Here is a 16,618-nt window from a genome sequence, read left to right on the forward strand (position 1 = left end):
TTAGAAGAAGCGCCTGAACTCTGGCTTACGTAACGAAACAGATGACGAATGCGTCGTCCATCTCCTAAAGAAGCGCCTCATGCGTGTTGGCCACCTGGCTGTGCACCAGCGTGATCCATGGACGTGCGCTCCTATGTGATATGGGCGACAGTGAAAAGAGGCCGCATTCTCGTGTTCTCATCTTGAATGCCTACAGGAATGATCTTCAGACGTTCCTCAGTATCCAGCTCGCTCCTATTCAGACACTTAGCCTCACGACATGGTTATCTCGTGCCGGACAGTTAACAGCCGTAGTTATGTAGTGTTCCCCGAAGATAAACATACTAGGTAGTTAACCCTGCCGGTACAAACATTTATTTTGCTTGTAGACCCAACAAGTGCACTCATATCGGCAGCAGTGAAGTCTTCGAGGAGGTGTTTCCCGGTTTTCGCGGGAGCAGAGAGGATTCATATCTCCCAGCATGGCCAAAAGGGTGGCCGAGAGGCAGCAACGAACCCCGGGGGCGCTCGTGATAGGGCCGGGTTCACTGACCGCCGCCGCTCATGCGGTTTTAGCCTCACTCTCCGCTTGGAACACGAAAGCAGCGAGCCTCTCGCGATCACCGCCTGTGCCCATCCTCCCACCTGAACCAGCATAATGCTGTAGCACTGCCATCTTCCCACCCTCTTCGTCGCTGGTTCATGTGACGTCATAGAGTTTCTTACTCTTACCTAGAGGGAAATCTGTGCTGCCGTCTACAGGAGTTTACATGGAGTTTCCAGACGGCCAGTTCAGCCACCATGGACGCTCAAAGCATCGTGGGCCGGAGAGCTACCGAGTGCAGAACTACAACTTTTGGCCAAAACTAATGCAAAGATAAATGTTGTTTTACCGTAAATAATGTCCTAAGATTGAATATTGTGACTATAAATTGCAAAAAGAGAGAAACAGCATGTCAGTGTGAGATTTATCCAATATAAGCGATGGCTCTTTGCTTAGTTTTGAGCAGCACACTTAATAGGTAAACTTTGAAATATAGAAACGTTATAAAAATATTCATGGTTATGCAATCACTTAAGGAAGTTTTTAGTGGCATTTCGGGAAACAGAAACCAATTATTGGCGACGTCTGTTTTTGCGCTTTCGCTACTATGGCTTTCGCGGTCTATGTACGCACTTTCAGATGATGATGATGACGAAAAAGAAACATCGCAGTAACGCCACTCCACGTACCCGAGAAAAACCGACTGTCCCGCACCAAGTAGCACACCGGCCCATGATTCTTAGCGCGCCCATGGTGACTGAAGTGCAGCGCCCTCAGCTTTCCCTCTAGCTAGTGTAAGGAACTCTATGTGTGACGTCGTGCCCCCTCGGCTGTCACCGGCGTCTTCTTGGTTGTCTCCGCGTGTGCGACTAGCAAGCGCCAAATTAGAGGGGAAATGTGTCCACTTTTCTTCATGCACGCGTAGGTCCATGTTTGCGCGCGCAAGTGCTGCTGATGGGTAATATTATATTGGCCCATCTTCGTTAACTTTCATCTGTATTCGAATAGAGAAGAATCAAGCGTTTCATCTTCTCTCTGCCTTCGCATATGTTCTGAAGCGTATAAATCCTTGCCTGCTGGCGGCGCTCCGAACGGAAACGGGTGCGGGCCGTGTCACGGCGTTGAAAGACATAGGGCTGGCAATACGTAGCCATGGCAACCGGCTCAACTGACGCTCCTTTCGGTTCCCCACCGCTACTTCCGAGTTCTCCGTGACCGATCCGATAGTTATAACCGCGCGGTCACTGAGCATGTAGGGCGCGATGCGCGGTGGTGCCGGAAGTGGGATAACTTAAGTGGAGTGAAATTTCACGGCTTGCTTGACTCGGGATCGCTTCAGCGCTTCTTCCTGTACATCTCGCTCTTTACTGTGGAAGCAGTTTGCCAGTAGTCACTTTCCGTGACGGTTCTTGTCTTCCTGGTTGCGTCTGCTTTACTGCCACTCTTGTCGATGTTACAGGAGTGAAAAGGATCCGGGCGCCGGGCACCTGTCTCTGGGCTAAAGTTTCTTCATTTCGCCTGCCTGGAGAGAATGCGGTCATCTGGCTTGCAGAGCCGGCAGTCGCTAAAGGCCACCTGTAAACTACTAGGACAAGTTTCACTCCAAGCGAGCAGACTTGAATGGTCGCAGTCGTTACGCGAGACGAGGGGCATGCCTTTGTTGCGCGTCATATGAACTTGACAGAATGCAGGTCGTTTTGATTTTTCGAGAGAAAGAGCGAATTTTTAGAGGAAAACTCGTGATTACAGCTATAGCTCTCTACTCTTTCTCTGTTTCTACACAAATTTTCCTCTAAAAGAGGACACGACTCGACTTTTGTCGAGTTCATGCAAACATAGCTTATGCGATCCGTCCTCGAGTGCTGTCTATAATGTTGAAAAAAAAAAAAAATATTTTCCACAAGTTCCACTTCCGTCGCCTTGTTTCTTAAGCGTTCCTTCGCAAACGTTGCATCCCAGGTTCGTTGTACGAGGAACAAAACGCAGGACTAGCAGTCTCTCTGCGGGGGCGTAGTATGTCGTCATTGTTGGCTCGTGGCTGCACGGTGCCATTGTTCGTCACTCCGTCACTTCTCGTCAGCCTGCCCACGGTTGTACACAGTAGGCCGAACATTTCGGCTCGACGTCTGTCGCGCTGCAGAGAAGCGCAGCATCGGCCACACTCTTCTGCGAAGTCGCCGCCGCGGCGATGTGTGGTGCGCCTTGATCGGTGCCAAGAGCGACAGCAGCGCGCGCGTTATTCATGGGCCACGACTGCGGCGGCATTGATTGACGACTTCCCGCCCTGCAGGAAGACGGCGCGAAGAGCAAGAGTCACCCCCCCCCCCCCCCCCCCCCCCCCCCCTCTAATGTCGCCGTTGGCCTCCGCCCTACGGGGGATCTTCGAACTAAACCCGGAGTGCCGAGAGTCTCTCTGGGTCGAGTTTAAAAGCACAATCACTCTGTCCCGTACTACTTCGGATTTCAACGTTTGTAGAAACCGCTTATCCCTAAACACTCGTTGCTTGCGCTGTACTTATGTCTCTTCCGGTAGAGGGGACGATTGCGATGTCCTGCACAGTCAAATGGGAGACTTGCGAGGAGACTTTTCTGCTAGAGCAGCAGCACAGCGACATCGAAAAACGTAGCCACAGAGTTAAAAGCTGCGAGTCGGGTGGGCGCACGAGAGAGATTGCCAGTTTGACGCCACGGCGGATGCATCACTGGCCGAAGTGTTTCAGTTGGTGGAATTAGGCGCTAACACGCATCGACGCATTCAAATACTTCACGCCTAAATTGGCAGAGACACGTTGGCAATGTATGCACTAAAGCACTAAGAAAAATTGAGTACCATTCGTTCGGCCCATTCTCGATATAGTTCGGTTGTCTGATCTGGCATTAACCTTTTGACGTTGACAACTTGGAACTTGGCGAAGACAAAACAGTGTCATCGATATGACCGCAGCTTTCCATCTCCTTCACGCGTTACTGAATTATCGCCTCAGCCGCTGAGGCGCATGCGTGACCGCATCTAAGTTTAACGATATCGTCCACCGATTCAACACCCAGTATATCACATTGAGTCGTACTCCCTTGGCCATAACCCGGCCTCTAATATGCTGTTTTGATTTTTTTTTCCTTTTTAATGCGAATACGCTGGTATGCTCACCACCACTGACCAAGAACCTTGTCCGACCGTCGTTGTTTGTGCACTAGCTCTGATTGGCTCTGATTGGCTGGGTTGTTTCGTGACGTCACAACCACGCGCGAACCTCCCGAGTGGTTTCTTGTTCGCCAGTAACTGCAAACGAGCTCTTGTACCGCTTTCACAGGAAGGAAAAAAAAAGGTCTGAGCGGATTCGAACCGGTTGGGTTCGAATTCGATCGGTTGGGTTCAGTAACTGAACGTTTTTGACACCGAGCCACCATATATATTCTTTTTCAACATGATCAATCATGAGAACATAATACGAAAGCACGGGAAGCTGCAGTTTCAGCTGTACATGTGGCGCCGTCTCTGACATTATTATTATTATTATTATTATTATTATTATTATTATTATTATTATTATTATTATTATTATTATTATTATTATTATTATTATTATTATTATTATTATTATTATTACACTGCGGTTATTCTGCGAAACGCGCCGTCTCGGTTCTCTTCTCTGCGTGCATGGCATATAGCGTAAGGAGCTTACCTCATTGCGTGACCTCATTGCATGCATGTCGTTTTCCAAGGGTCTGTTTGTGATTTCCGGCGGGCACTTTAAAGAAGCGTTCTGATGAGCGGCGGCAGCTGGAGTTATGGTGTAGAGCCAACAATTGGGCACCGGCGACGATTAGTTCATAAGGGAGCAAAACGCTGATCTTACAAGGCGTCTGCGGTCAGCTCCGCCAACGAGATGTGACTGGCAACTGTGAAGGGGATCTAACAAAAGCGGCTTCCCTTTGAGCGTGGCATGTCCGCATTGCTCGCATATGGTGCCAGCTCTGCTGGCTGCAGAGCGTGGTGGATGTTATTGTTGCTGAGAAACGACGCGAATTCGGTCACGAAGTTATCAAAGGTTATGCGGCGATCGGCGTTGTGGAGGGGAAAGCAACAGAACATCGTTCATGGATCCTTCCAAATCCCGTAACGCTGTTTTCTTTTGATAAAAATATAAACGCTCGTAGCCATGTATACAGTGGGCGTATAGGAATAGCTCAGAGGAGTAGAAAAAAAAAGCACACAAAAACTAGAAGGGTAACCTCCAAGTTATGTCTTTGTAAATGGCACTGTCGATACCTTTGACTGTGTTCCGTAGTACAGCACGCTTGTCGTATCTGCTTTAATCATGACAGTCTGCCATTAACGAAATAATTTAATTCTGCATTTCTTTGTGTTCTCCATTTTAATGGCGATTAAAATGAAATTGTCTTAACGACCCCTCGTGGATGGTAGTGATTTGCTTTTATTGGGGTTGGTGTTCTTATTTTGGCAGATGCAGTTATTTGTGAATTTCGCTTTCCGTGTCAATATTTTTGTGAACTTCTCCTACATTGCATGTCTGCAACCCATTCAACTAGACAACGTGGGCACTGTAAAAAAAAAAAAAAAAAAAAAAAAAAAAAGAAAAAAAAATGCGCGTGCACTTACCAGACACACCTCCATTTCCTCTTCTATTGTAATATCGTCTGATACCCTGCAAACGAATCCCAATCATTAATGATAAGGTGTACAACAGGCGAGCTTACAGATCTAAAGACGGAATTATTACTTCGATAGCGGTATGACCTACAAACCCGCCGCGCTGGTGCAGTGGTTAGGGCGCGCTTGACTGTGATGTGCCCAAGGAAGCGGGATCGAATCCCGACCGCGGCGGCCGCTTTTCGATAGAGGCGAAAAGCAAGGCGTCCATGTGCTACTTGTGTGATGCCAGTGCACGTTTAAGAAACCTAGGTGGTCAAAATTTGCGGCGCCCTCCAATAGGCGTCGCTCATAGCCTGATTCGCTTTGGTACGTTAAACCCCATAAACCAATCCAAACCGAACAAAGTTTGACCTACATACTCGCGCACGCGCGCCGGATGTCTCAACGTGCTATAAGCACCCCGCTGTACGCGAAACCGCTGCTGCGCTCGCACCACTAAGCAGCGTTAAATAACAGCAACCACTGGGGACAAGAAAAAACAAGTGCTTGCTGGAGACCGAAATATATTCGTCAGAAATGGCAAAAGCCAGCTCTGTTCCCTTGGCCCTGGAATTATAACCGAAGTGCGAGTGTACTTGTCACGAAAACAAGCCTCTATCCCAGCATTTCTAATTCTTTATTCCGCTATATTAATTTTTGTATTAAACATGATTTGTTTATATATTGATTAGGTCACGCTCTAAACGTCGGAATAGTGCAAAGCTAATCTTTTTTTTTTTTTTTTTTTTTTTTTTACAGACATTTTTGTCGCAGTCATGACATGAATGGAGTCGCTTTCCGCACGAGTTGTTGGCACACCCAGTTCAGGAGCACTTTACTAATGGCACATAATTAACGTCCCCACATGTATTAGCGCGTGGCTCCGTTTTTGTATCAATATATTGCTCCATAGTATTTGCTTATAATCGCTCTCGGCTGTAAAGCTGGTGTGCATAGTAGGCCTTGAAGGTATAGGACCAAAAACAAACGTTGTGCGCTCGTGATTAAACGCCTTGCGCTAACAACGCCGAGGCGCACCGCGTTGTATTACAGCTGTTCTGCAAACGGCGTGTCTCAGTAATCTGCGGAGGCATCAGGTTTTGCAGACCGAGGGCAACGGGGCGTTAATCGACTGGAAAATTGAAAAGGTGTAACGCAACGTTCCTCGCGGCGCTCACTGCTACATGCTCGAGCGAGGCCATCCTGGAGGTCTCGATGTCGATAAATCGCTTATGTTCGACGCACGGCTGTCTAGGCCGCCATGACACCCGGCGAAGCGTTTTCTCGCCGGCCATTTCTGGTCACGACTCGTTCAGTGGCCGCGTCTTTCATCTTTCTACGCTTAGCAAACATCGATTATACCAGTTATTTGTCCGGCAGCAAAGTATGCCTTTATTGCTAAAAAAAAAAAAAAGACTAATAAACCCTCCGTTTATTCGATTACAGCTAGTGACGTCTACACCGAAAAGGTTTCCGGAACCATAGTTTTGAAATTATGGTATACGTGCAGCTTAGCCTCTGGGTTCGGCGAACAAAAACATTCCTGCTGGCACTGAAGTCTGCTTAGGAGTAGTGATGCGAAAGCGTTTACGCGTCTTCATTTTTACTATTTTTTTTAACATTTCATTTTATTTGACCTTTCTAAAAAAAATTATTTCTTTGTTTCCTTCACCGCTCTACAGCGCCCTTATGCTACACAAAGACGATTATTGCTACGTTCGCCGGAAGTCGGCGTAGTGTTTAAGGCACTCGGACATGGAACTATGGTGGTTCGATTCCTGGCATGACATGGTTTTTTTTTTTTTTTTTTTTTTTCTCCTTCAGTGTCAGCAGTTGCGAACACACTCCGACGACAGGCTCTGCCGACACACTGGCGATGCCACTGTTGAGACAAGAAGGGTTTTCACATTAAAAAAGAAGACAAAAAAGCAGTCGGGGTATCGAAGCCTGCTTCCGAAATTCCAAATCGGCTGGTGACGGCGACACCGTTATTTACGTCCTTGGCCTTGGAATGCTGCAATCGATGTACACGCCGGCGTCAATTTCTCCACAGGGAAAAAAAAACGGGCATTTGATCTCGAAGACGTCACCCTCACCACAACAAAACTTTTGCGCCCTCGCCTCAACTTTTCAGGTGGCACTGGCAACTTCACTCAACCTCTTGTTATGAGATTACTCTACTCAGTCTCAAAAAGAAAAGACAACGAAGAATTCACACAGACACCCAACTTTAATATGTGTTGCCGTACGATAGACAGTTTTACAATCTTTTGGTGCCTTTGCCCCGCGTCTTTGTGATATTATTTCATCCTTGCGCAGTTGCGCATGCGTACCACAACCAGACATCTTCGGGTCACCTAACTGCTGATTAGATGTTACCGCGAAGGTGCCTAAAGGTTTCGGCGTGGACGCAGCAAAGGTGCATATAAAGAGTGTAGTTCTCACTTCCAGTCTGGTAGCACGTCACATCGTCGAACCAGTAGGCATTATCTGGCCTGGTGACGCGTTTCTATCCAGCCAATGGGCCACTCCTATGACTGGCCACACTTTTTTCCCTAGTGATGCTTCTAATGCTGTAGCATTAAAAAGTAAGTAAATGGACTATTCCCTCAGCACTGTATCAATATATATATATATATATATATCGACAATCCTGCCAGATAAGCGAGCCAAAATGGCGACGGTACCTTTCTGGCTGCTGTGTGCGTTGCGTTCGGCTTTTGATCGCATTTGGTGGCAAGAGTAGCAAGAGTGCAACCCTCCCTGACCGAGGCTGTCGGCGTGAACCTCGTTTGTAAAGGGGTGGAAACTTGGGGATGTTGGTAAGGAGCCACAACATAGCACCACAGGAACAAAGCACACAGGAGTAGAAGTGGGCAGTACGAAGTGTATCCTCCGTAGTGCATCCAACTTTTGTCTGTAATAACAGTGACATGTGTCTCTCTGGATATGTGATGATGTTTGCATTGGGGACAAAATTGAATTTGAAAATTCTCCCACCAAGGGCACGTTATCATCAATGGCTACCTACGTAACCGAGCATCAGGAATGATGCTGGCAATGATGCTGGAATTTGTATTTCGTTTTCGACCCTTTTAAAACGCTTGTACAAGCTGTTATTGAATGTGACAATCTGCACTCGAGTTTGCTCTCTTCGGGTCGTTACACGGCGGTCGGGCGTCGCCTCCGCCGCGTTGGTGTGGAGGCAGATGTCTCTCCGGGGCCTGTGCTTTATTTCGGGAGGCCAGCGCAGGCGGTTGAAGCGCGCGACAGGGCGGCGCACACGAGAGTGGGGGAGGGGGGGTGCACAGCTCCCGCTCGAAGCAGCGGCTGAAGACTGTCGGGCGCCCCGAGAGGGGCGCTCTGCAGGGTCACGGGCACCGAGCCACGTCGGCGGGTCGCGCCAGCACGCGCGGCCCAGACGGCGGTCGCGTGTCGTGCGTTCCCCCACCGGCGAAGACGTCTTTCCTCTTCTCCACGTCAGGCCATCCATATTTATTCTTGCTTTCTGGTGGTTCCTGGCCATCGGAAACTGACTGCAGGAGGGGTCGCCTTTTCTCGACCTCGCCCTTTTCTCGTTTCTCGCTTTCCCTTTTCCCGGTCGGTCCCCCATCTTTCGTCGCAGCAGATGCGGCTGTGACATCTGAACCCAGCCGCTGCCAAGAAGGAGACGGCGCTCGTATTGGCGCTGTAGCTTCCATTAATTGTCCTCATGTTCAGCGACTGCTGGCCATTGCGGCTATCGTGTGTGGCGTCTTGCTTTAATCGTGCGTCGCTGCAACTGTGACCTTTTGCGTCTCTTTTTTTCCGTTCCGATTTCCCTTCTTTCTTTCGCTGTCGTCCCGCTGTCCGGGTCCCAGCAGGAGCAACGCGCTGGTGGGTAGACTTGTTGATCGCTAGTACTTGCGAGCGGGCTAGTTGGCTATACGACTCCGACGACCTCTACGTTTTTTGTGATGCATTCTTCTTCGTACTACAAAAACAGGCAGTTGGTAGCTAGTGCATCATCTGTGTGAACGTCTTGGTTTAATTCTCTTTCGTGTGTGTTGTGTATAACCATGCAGCGCCAGAGGTCGTCAGAGTTGTTGATCACATTGGTTTTCGCGTCGAGCCGATCGATACGCGGTGGAGGCCGCCGCTCCTTCGCTTCATGTATCTCCTGCTCGGCGCTTTCTATCACGTGAAATTTCGTAAAATAATAAAAATGGTCATATATATATATATATATATATATATATATATATATATATATATATATATTAGCGCTCTTCTTGGGCGGATCAGCCGCTGGCATGTGCAGACCGTGTGAGAGGGGTGATGTGGTCCAGTTCATATATGTCGCCGTGACACACCGTGCCACATGCCTCCCACTTCTCTGAAGCGGGATTTTTCGCCCTACTTTGTCACCTGCCGACCGGGGGTTCACACGGACGGACACCTTTTTACGGGACCTGTAGTGCTCATTAAAAAGAAGAAACGTTAGAGGCAGCAAGTCGGAAGTAGCGAAAAAAAAAAACAAAAACAAAAGAAACGAGTCTTGTGGCACCCGCGGCCACCTCTTTCAAAGGGAATGCGCCCATCTGTTGCAGGTCTTGCCCGGAGCGCGATTAGGAAACCCAAGTTTAAATTTGCCGCGTTGTCCCCTGGCGCACAGAGGCGAAATTGAAAGAAGTGTAAATATACGATGGGCATTACAACGAGGGAGAAGAAGAAGATGGGCACGGGCCGCGAGCGCATGGCGCGAGATATTGAGGCGTTGACTGAAAAGCTAGAACTGTCGCTTTTCGAGGTCTGTCTCGGGCTTTCTCTGATCACAAGCCCCATTACGGGATAAGTGCGTAGCCGTGTCAAACGTGCTCACTATTATCCGTTGTTTCGCAGCGGTGTCGACTTTAATTCGCGTCTTCACAGAATGTTACTCTGCACAGGTCTTGAATACTCAGGAACCGCCATGAAAGAGAGCCTGACGGCACGCGGCCAGCCTTCCGAAGCCAAGTGCCGATGAAGCCGTTCCCTCTCCCGTTTTTTCGCTTTCCTAGTCAGTCTCTAATGTCTTTATGTCGGTATGTTTTAATGGATGCGTCTGATAGCCCTGGCGTGGGCGCGCGGCTCTTTGCTGTGGCGAGCATGGGTCACCGCGACGATTCCCCGGTGCTGCGCGGGCGGCCAGCCTAGGCCAGCCCCGCGCGGCGCCGATTCGCGCATGCGCGCGCGCGCTCAGCTGTTGTAGAGATCACTATTTAATATCACCGCACGCTATCATGTGGTCTAATCACGTGAGGACCGACTCGCCCCCTCTTTTATTTTTTTATGACTAAGCTTCAAGGGCATTGCCGCTCGCTCGCTCCTTAGCCTTTTTTTTTTTTTTTCCTCCATGGGAACCGCCCACGAAATTTCTCACCTTCCCAGACACGTGGTACCAAATGCGGGTCGAGGCGCGTAGCATGAATCGCAGCACTACGCAGAGGCTAGTGTTTATTGTGATTTTTTATCGGCGTGATTTGTATACAGCGCGTATCAGTATCAGTAATCGTAGGCATACCTTTGAGACTAACACGAATCCTGCCCACGGCGGACCTTCTCGCAGAAGACACGTGGCAGAGCATGGAATGATCTGGATTAACAGATTTCGATAGTCGGCTAGACAGCTGCAGTGTTTCCACGTTGGCCGCAGAGACAGCAGTGACAACCCATCTACCTTGGACAACCCCTGATGAACCTTATGGTGGCGGAACGCTATTCAGGGGATGCTGCTAGCTGTGAACTTGGGAGTGTATCGAAGCGACGGCCTATAGATAGCCGTGCCGGGAAGCTGTTCTCGCAGCCCGTCGCGTGTCTCCACCGCAGTTCTCCCGAGTGCACCGCGCGTCATCTGGCGCTGCTAAATATACGTAGGTGCTCGGGGCCCCTTCTCCATGGCGCCTCGCGTGGCTGCCGCCGCCGCACGTGTCGTTTCGCTGGCGGTGCGGTTTGCACATTTCCCTTCTAATTTCGCCTCAAAAGAACGGATTCGAAACTTCCCACTGGACCGTCATATGGCTTAGGAGCAAGCGGATCGTCTGCAAAGCCTCGTGCTGCTTGTGCGCCAAGTGATGTCACGTGACTTCCGGCGTACATAAAAAAAAAAAAAAGGCAGTACCGTCCGCTTGTTTCAGTGTACCGTGTGTGCTATTTTTGTTGGCGCACCGAGGATGAGAGAAAGGAGTGGAAGGCGATTATAAAGCACGCCATTGTGGGAAAACGAAAGCATGGGGGAAGGGGTGGGGGAGTGCAGAATCTTTAGGTGTGTAAGGAAATCATTGGGTGCTCTTGATACTTAGGCCAAACATGTACGCCGTGGGCTGCGCAGGAGGGGCGAGTGATTGTCATATTTGTAATCCATTCTTGTGTTTTTGCGATTTGGATCGTATAGCGGGTAGTCGTTGAGTAGCCTGCTCGTTTCCCTTGACGTATGACCACCAGCTCCTTCTCATTCTTGTTTCATGTGCAGAGAAGAGAGATGTCTGCTCTGCACGTTGCGTGGCCTCTCGATTGCCTATGGTGGGCTCACTTTGCGACCTGTTGAACGAGCCGCATTTTCTTGTGAAAAGAGTATTGGAGAGAACAAGCGGCTCTTCTCCTCTATATAACTCTGATTTCAGATGATTTTCGGTCGGTGTGATGAGGTGTTTGTCCGTTTACGGGCTTCTTGGAAAAGGGCGTTTGGTGTGACATCTGTAAGCTGCTTGCATCATACATTTTGTGGCCAGGCCTGTTCCTTGATGCATTTTACAAACTTAAAAGAGCAGCTCCGCCTTTCGCTGCCTCCACAATATCAGTATTGTGAAGTGCATGTGGCAGTGGTAATGGAAGCATTTGTTTTGCCTTTCGGTGCATATCTGTCAACCCACGAATAATGGGGACATCAGAATCCGGAACATTATAACCGACTCACAATCAACATGCTTCGGTTGTACGCCTCTGTACTACTATCAAAGCAGGCACATATATATCCAGGTGAAGAAAAGACCAGATTTCCAGATGGGAGTTGTTTATCCCATGTGTATTATTGAACTAGAAGTCATGTCTAGCTGGTCTAGATCATGACTTCACGTCTTCATGACATGCCTTCATTACTTCATGACATTTCTAGTCGCCGCAGTTTGGAACCCACAGCAACAGTACCTTTTGATAGTATTGAACTATCTGAAATCGTGCCGTTAGATTAGACATCAGAATAGACATGTCTATTCTGATTTTTCATCGTACACTAGTGTAAACAACTGTGCCAGCTTATCCCTACTTAAGCATCACCGAAAGTTAGCCAGTTTAGCTCTTTTTCACTATTCACTCCGATCAAGCGCCTACATCAAGAAACACTCCCCATTTCCAGCTCTTCACAAAAACAGTCAACAGGTGTCATACGTCCTTCCAAAAACCGAAAAAGTTGCACTGTCTTTCTTCATATGATCAGTAAACGATTGGAACGCCTTCCCAACATCGCTGTAATTATTGAAGATATGACTAAATTGAAAGACACATTGAAATCTATTTACGCACCTTAGTTTCCGGTATCTATCTACTGAAACATTGTTCTATTGTACTTGGTATTTAGTTTCCAGTTTTTTTCTTGTTTTCCAATGCATGCCCCAGATTTCCACCCAATGTTCGTCGCCTGTTGACCTTTTTTTTTGTTACTATTGCTTTTGTAACCGTTGCAGTACCTATGTCAAATTTCTATTTAGTCCCTCTGTATAGGCATTGTGCAGAATATGGACCATTTCTTGTTGTTTTAGTTGTGAATGCCCACCCCTCATGCAATGCCCCTCCTGGGGTCTTTTAGATTACAAAAGTAAAATAAAAAATGGCTGTGGTTTAACTCTGGTTAAGCTAAAGGCTTGCGAAAGCAATACTATGGGTGGCTCTCCCTTGCTTTAGCTCGGTTATGCTTGATTTATCAATGAAGACAGAGGTTTAGTCTCTCGGCATATCCGCCTCCGAACTCGAATCGGCTCGCCTAGCTGCTTTGGCGACTCTTCGTTTCTGTAACCATTCTTCTCGTTCTTTTGTTTCATTGGCCATATGCGTCGTCTTGTTACGCTCCACCGTTCTCGTTTGCCTAGGGGCCGGAGACCACTAGAACTCCAGGAATTGGCTTCAGAGTCACTTAGCATAGGTAAAGTGAGCTAGAGCATAGGCTCTTCATCGGTGGCATCCATGGAGTGAAAGATCAGCCTACACGTAGCTCACCGCTATATACCCCACCTCGCGGAACCGCCGCGGAGCCAGCGCAAGGGTGAGAGAGGAGATAGCGAGCGAACGTCATTGCGTTACTACGGCAACGGCGTTGCCATGGCGGCGGCGCGGCGGTGGTTCAAGGTCAAGCGGCGCGCTCCGTGGCGAGCCCTGGGCTACCGTGAAGGATGGTTCTACCTAGCATAGTAACTGCTTTCGCAATAAAAAAATATAAACAGAATGGTTCTTACTTCCAACTGAAAAGTTTACACTTTCAGTCTTCCAATCAGCTCCAGCTGGACTCGCGTCCACTTCCAACTGGAAAACCGCATTCCTGCTGGAAATTCAGCTGGAAATGTGCTTTCCCACATGAAATGGGTACCCCTGATAAGAGTCTGCCAAGTTTCCATTTTCTTCTGGGGTGTGTCACGCATCCTCCAACAGTGTTCCTAGGACATGCTTCCTCTCATTCAAATTATCTAGGCCTGAACCATGGTATGCCAAGTGGAGGGGCTAGGATATCTGGACAGAGATTTGCAGGTGAAAACAAGCAAGGCCGTAGCATCACCACCACCCACTGAAGATTTTACATGCTTATCCTTGAACCCTAAAGATACCAGAGAAGCACCTGCGGTAAAAAAAAAAGATGTTAACCTTGCGGGTCTTCTTCTAAGCCACTTTGTGCAGTTTGTACTTGTAACACATTTCCAGTGTTCTGAATCTCTTGATAAGAAATTTTTTTATCCTATCCTCTCTATTGGAAAGACCCTCCACTAATACTAAATCAGCGCCACCACACGGATCAGAAGCAGACCCCCTGGGCTCTACACATTTGAGAAAGGCTATAGTACAGCCATAATTAATTTAAACAGCGTGAACAAGAAGACAAAGGACAAGATAAAAGGAAGCCACCGTACAAGCGCTTGTACTGTTGCTTCCTTTTATCTTGTCCTTTGTCTTCTTGTTCGCACTGTTTAAATTAATAATGAATGTGTACCAACTCGCCCAACAAAGTATCTTGGTAAGCTATAGTACAGCCCCAGCCCCCCTTTTCCGTCAGTGCACACACAAGAAATCTCTCAACAAAACAAGCAGATGCTTTGCCGGAAGTGTGATATTAGCAGTGCTGTGCTGTTATAGCGACGCTCTTGAATAGTTGGAGCACTTGCTCAGAATTTTGCGGTAGTTCGGCTACTGGCTGTTGAAACCGAAGCCGGGAAAAAAGGGTAAACATACTGTTATCGAAATTCCCAAAAGATGCTGCTACTTATATTTTGTTAGTACAAGGTTTCCTGGCTTATGCTAGCTCTGTTTTTAGTAAAAAGGAGTTGTGACCTTGGAACACTTATCTCAATCTGACTGGTCTTAGTATTACCACTTAGTGAACAGCAGTGGATAAAATACTACATATTGTCAGGTGTTCTTGGCTTCATTTTTCTTTCAGTTAGCAATATGTTATAAGTCTTCGTGCAAGTGTTGAAAGGGCATCAGCTATCAGTGTAAAAAATTAAGTAACTTGCATTTTCCAGTCTTTTCTCAAGCCAGTGATAATGTAGTTGTTGTGTGCAGAACTTGACATTGTTAAAGATATGTCCTCTTTTGCCATATGGCCAAGTTGCTGAAGAAAGCATTGCTTGTGCTTGTCTTTCATAACATTAAAGAACAGTTTAAGGGACTTCACCCAACTCCTCCTTGGTCCATGCTTCTTAGCAGAGCACACCTTTTCATTGTTGTATAAACTGGGCTGGGCTGATGCACGGCCACCTCATAAAGATTACGCCTCTGATGTCAACTTTTTTTCTTCTTCTGCCTTGCTTTCTTGTAGGGCATCGATGGGGTGGACTGTGCCAACGTTCGAACTGGCCGTACGGGGCATGGCGCAGCACCGGATGCAGCTTTGGCTTCCACCCCGCGGCTAGATGGCTACCGCTTCTCCATGGTCAACCTGGAAGGTCTGCTGCAGCTTGTTTACAAAACACATAACTGTGTGGAACACCCTGTTTCCTCCACAGCACTGCACTCATTATGCATTAATTGGAAAGGGATGAGGTTATTGTTGTTTAATGCTGGAAACAAAAGCATGGCAAATCTGTTTGACAGCTTCATCATTCTCGAATGTGAGCTCTTGTGTTTCTTTAAGAAGCAAGGTGCATTGCTTTTTGTGCAACTTTACACAAGGGCATGCTTGTTTTTGTGTCCCGTCTTGAGTCAATACTCACGACGAATGGCAGGATACAATCACCTTGTGCCCTCTACTGATCAGTAGTCAGCATATACAGCCTTTGTCAGAAATATGTAGATCAGGGGATTGTGCTTGCAAGTGGGTCCCCAATAGCAACTATGGAAGTCCCGTTGTCTGGAGGAATCAGTGTGAGAGATTTTGAATACTGGTGATGCAAAACAAGTCCACTGCATACTGTAGAGGCAAACTTTTTCAGCTGCATATTTTCAGCAAGAGCTGAACATGCCAGAGGTGACAGGAAAGAAAATAACAAAAGGCATGAAATGGAGAATATGAGCATGCCATTTTTCAAGTTTGAACCAAACTAGCTCTCAGCAGGTAATCATATTTTGCTTTACACTAAAGCTTTCACACTTTGACCATTTATTTGGACAGTGAAGAACAAGATTGATTCTATGGTGTTCCACGTGCTTTGCACCTTTCTTCACACTGTACCACAGCTTGGTTAGGAACAATACGATGAACCAGACTAGCACTTGCTGGCGTTGTGTATGGCACCTTCTTTTATTATTTTTTTATTTGCACTGCTAGCACCACAAAAAAGGGGAGGGACTGCCTTGCTGCTTCTATGACGCAGGAGGCGATATAACTTTGAGGTGATATGCTTGCTGTTCTGTAACATCGTGTAACCAGAAAGTAGCAAGAGTTAGCAGTGCAGCCACTCCTTCTATGTCTGCGTTGCCTAGCATTTTTTGGCAATGCACAGTTCTTCAGGACTTCCGCAATCATGCCACGTTCACCAGATTGTTGCAGTATCATTGGCACGATAAAAGAATGCTGTGAGCGTTGAGAGAAGACGTGAATGTTTTTTTATGTAGTTTGAACCAGTTGGAACAAGGATTAATTCTTATACCTCTGAATTTGTGAAAAGTTCTAATGTGAAAAGTTTTGCATATCAGAAGAAGCACCAAACTCTGCGTTATTTGGCCAGGTATCTTTGTTCTGCACATTTTTTCCGTTCATTGAACCTGGTGAGACAACCAAG

General features: G+C 47.6%; 1 protein-coding gene across 5 annotated transcripts in view; it reads left to right on the forward strand.

Annotated features, from left to right (window-relative positions):
* Window positions 1–16,618, forward strand: part of LOC146198275 (uncharacterized) — a 131,011-nt gene that overhangs the window by 85,148 nt on the left and 29,245 nt on the right. For all 5 annotated transcript variants that reach the window (XM_084593686.1, XM_084593687.1, XM_084593688.1 and 2 more), the window contains one exon: window positions 15,217–15,343. In XM_084593686.1, the coding sequence (XP_084449812.1) occupies window positions 15,217–15,343 (127 nt within the window). The remainder of the gene's footprint in view (window positions 1–15,216; window positions 15,344–16,618) is intronic.

This window comes from Amblyomma maculatum, chromosome 2, assembly GCF_055883805.1.
Source record: "Amblyomma maculatum isolate TAMU_Amacu chromosome 2, ASM5588380v1, whole genome shotgun sequence".
In the NCBI taxonomy this organism is placed as follows: Eukaryota; Metazoa; Arthropoda; class Arachnida; order Ixodida; family Ixodidae; genus Amblyomma; species Amblyomma maculatum.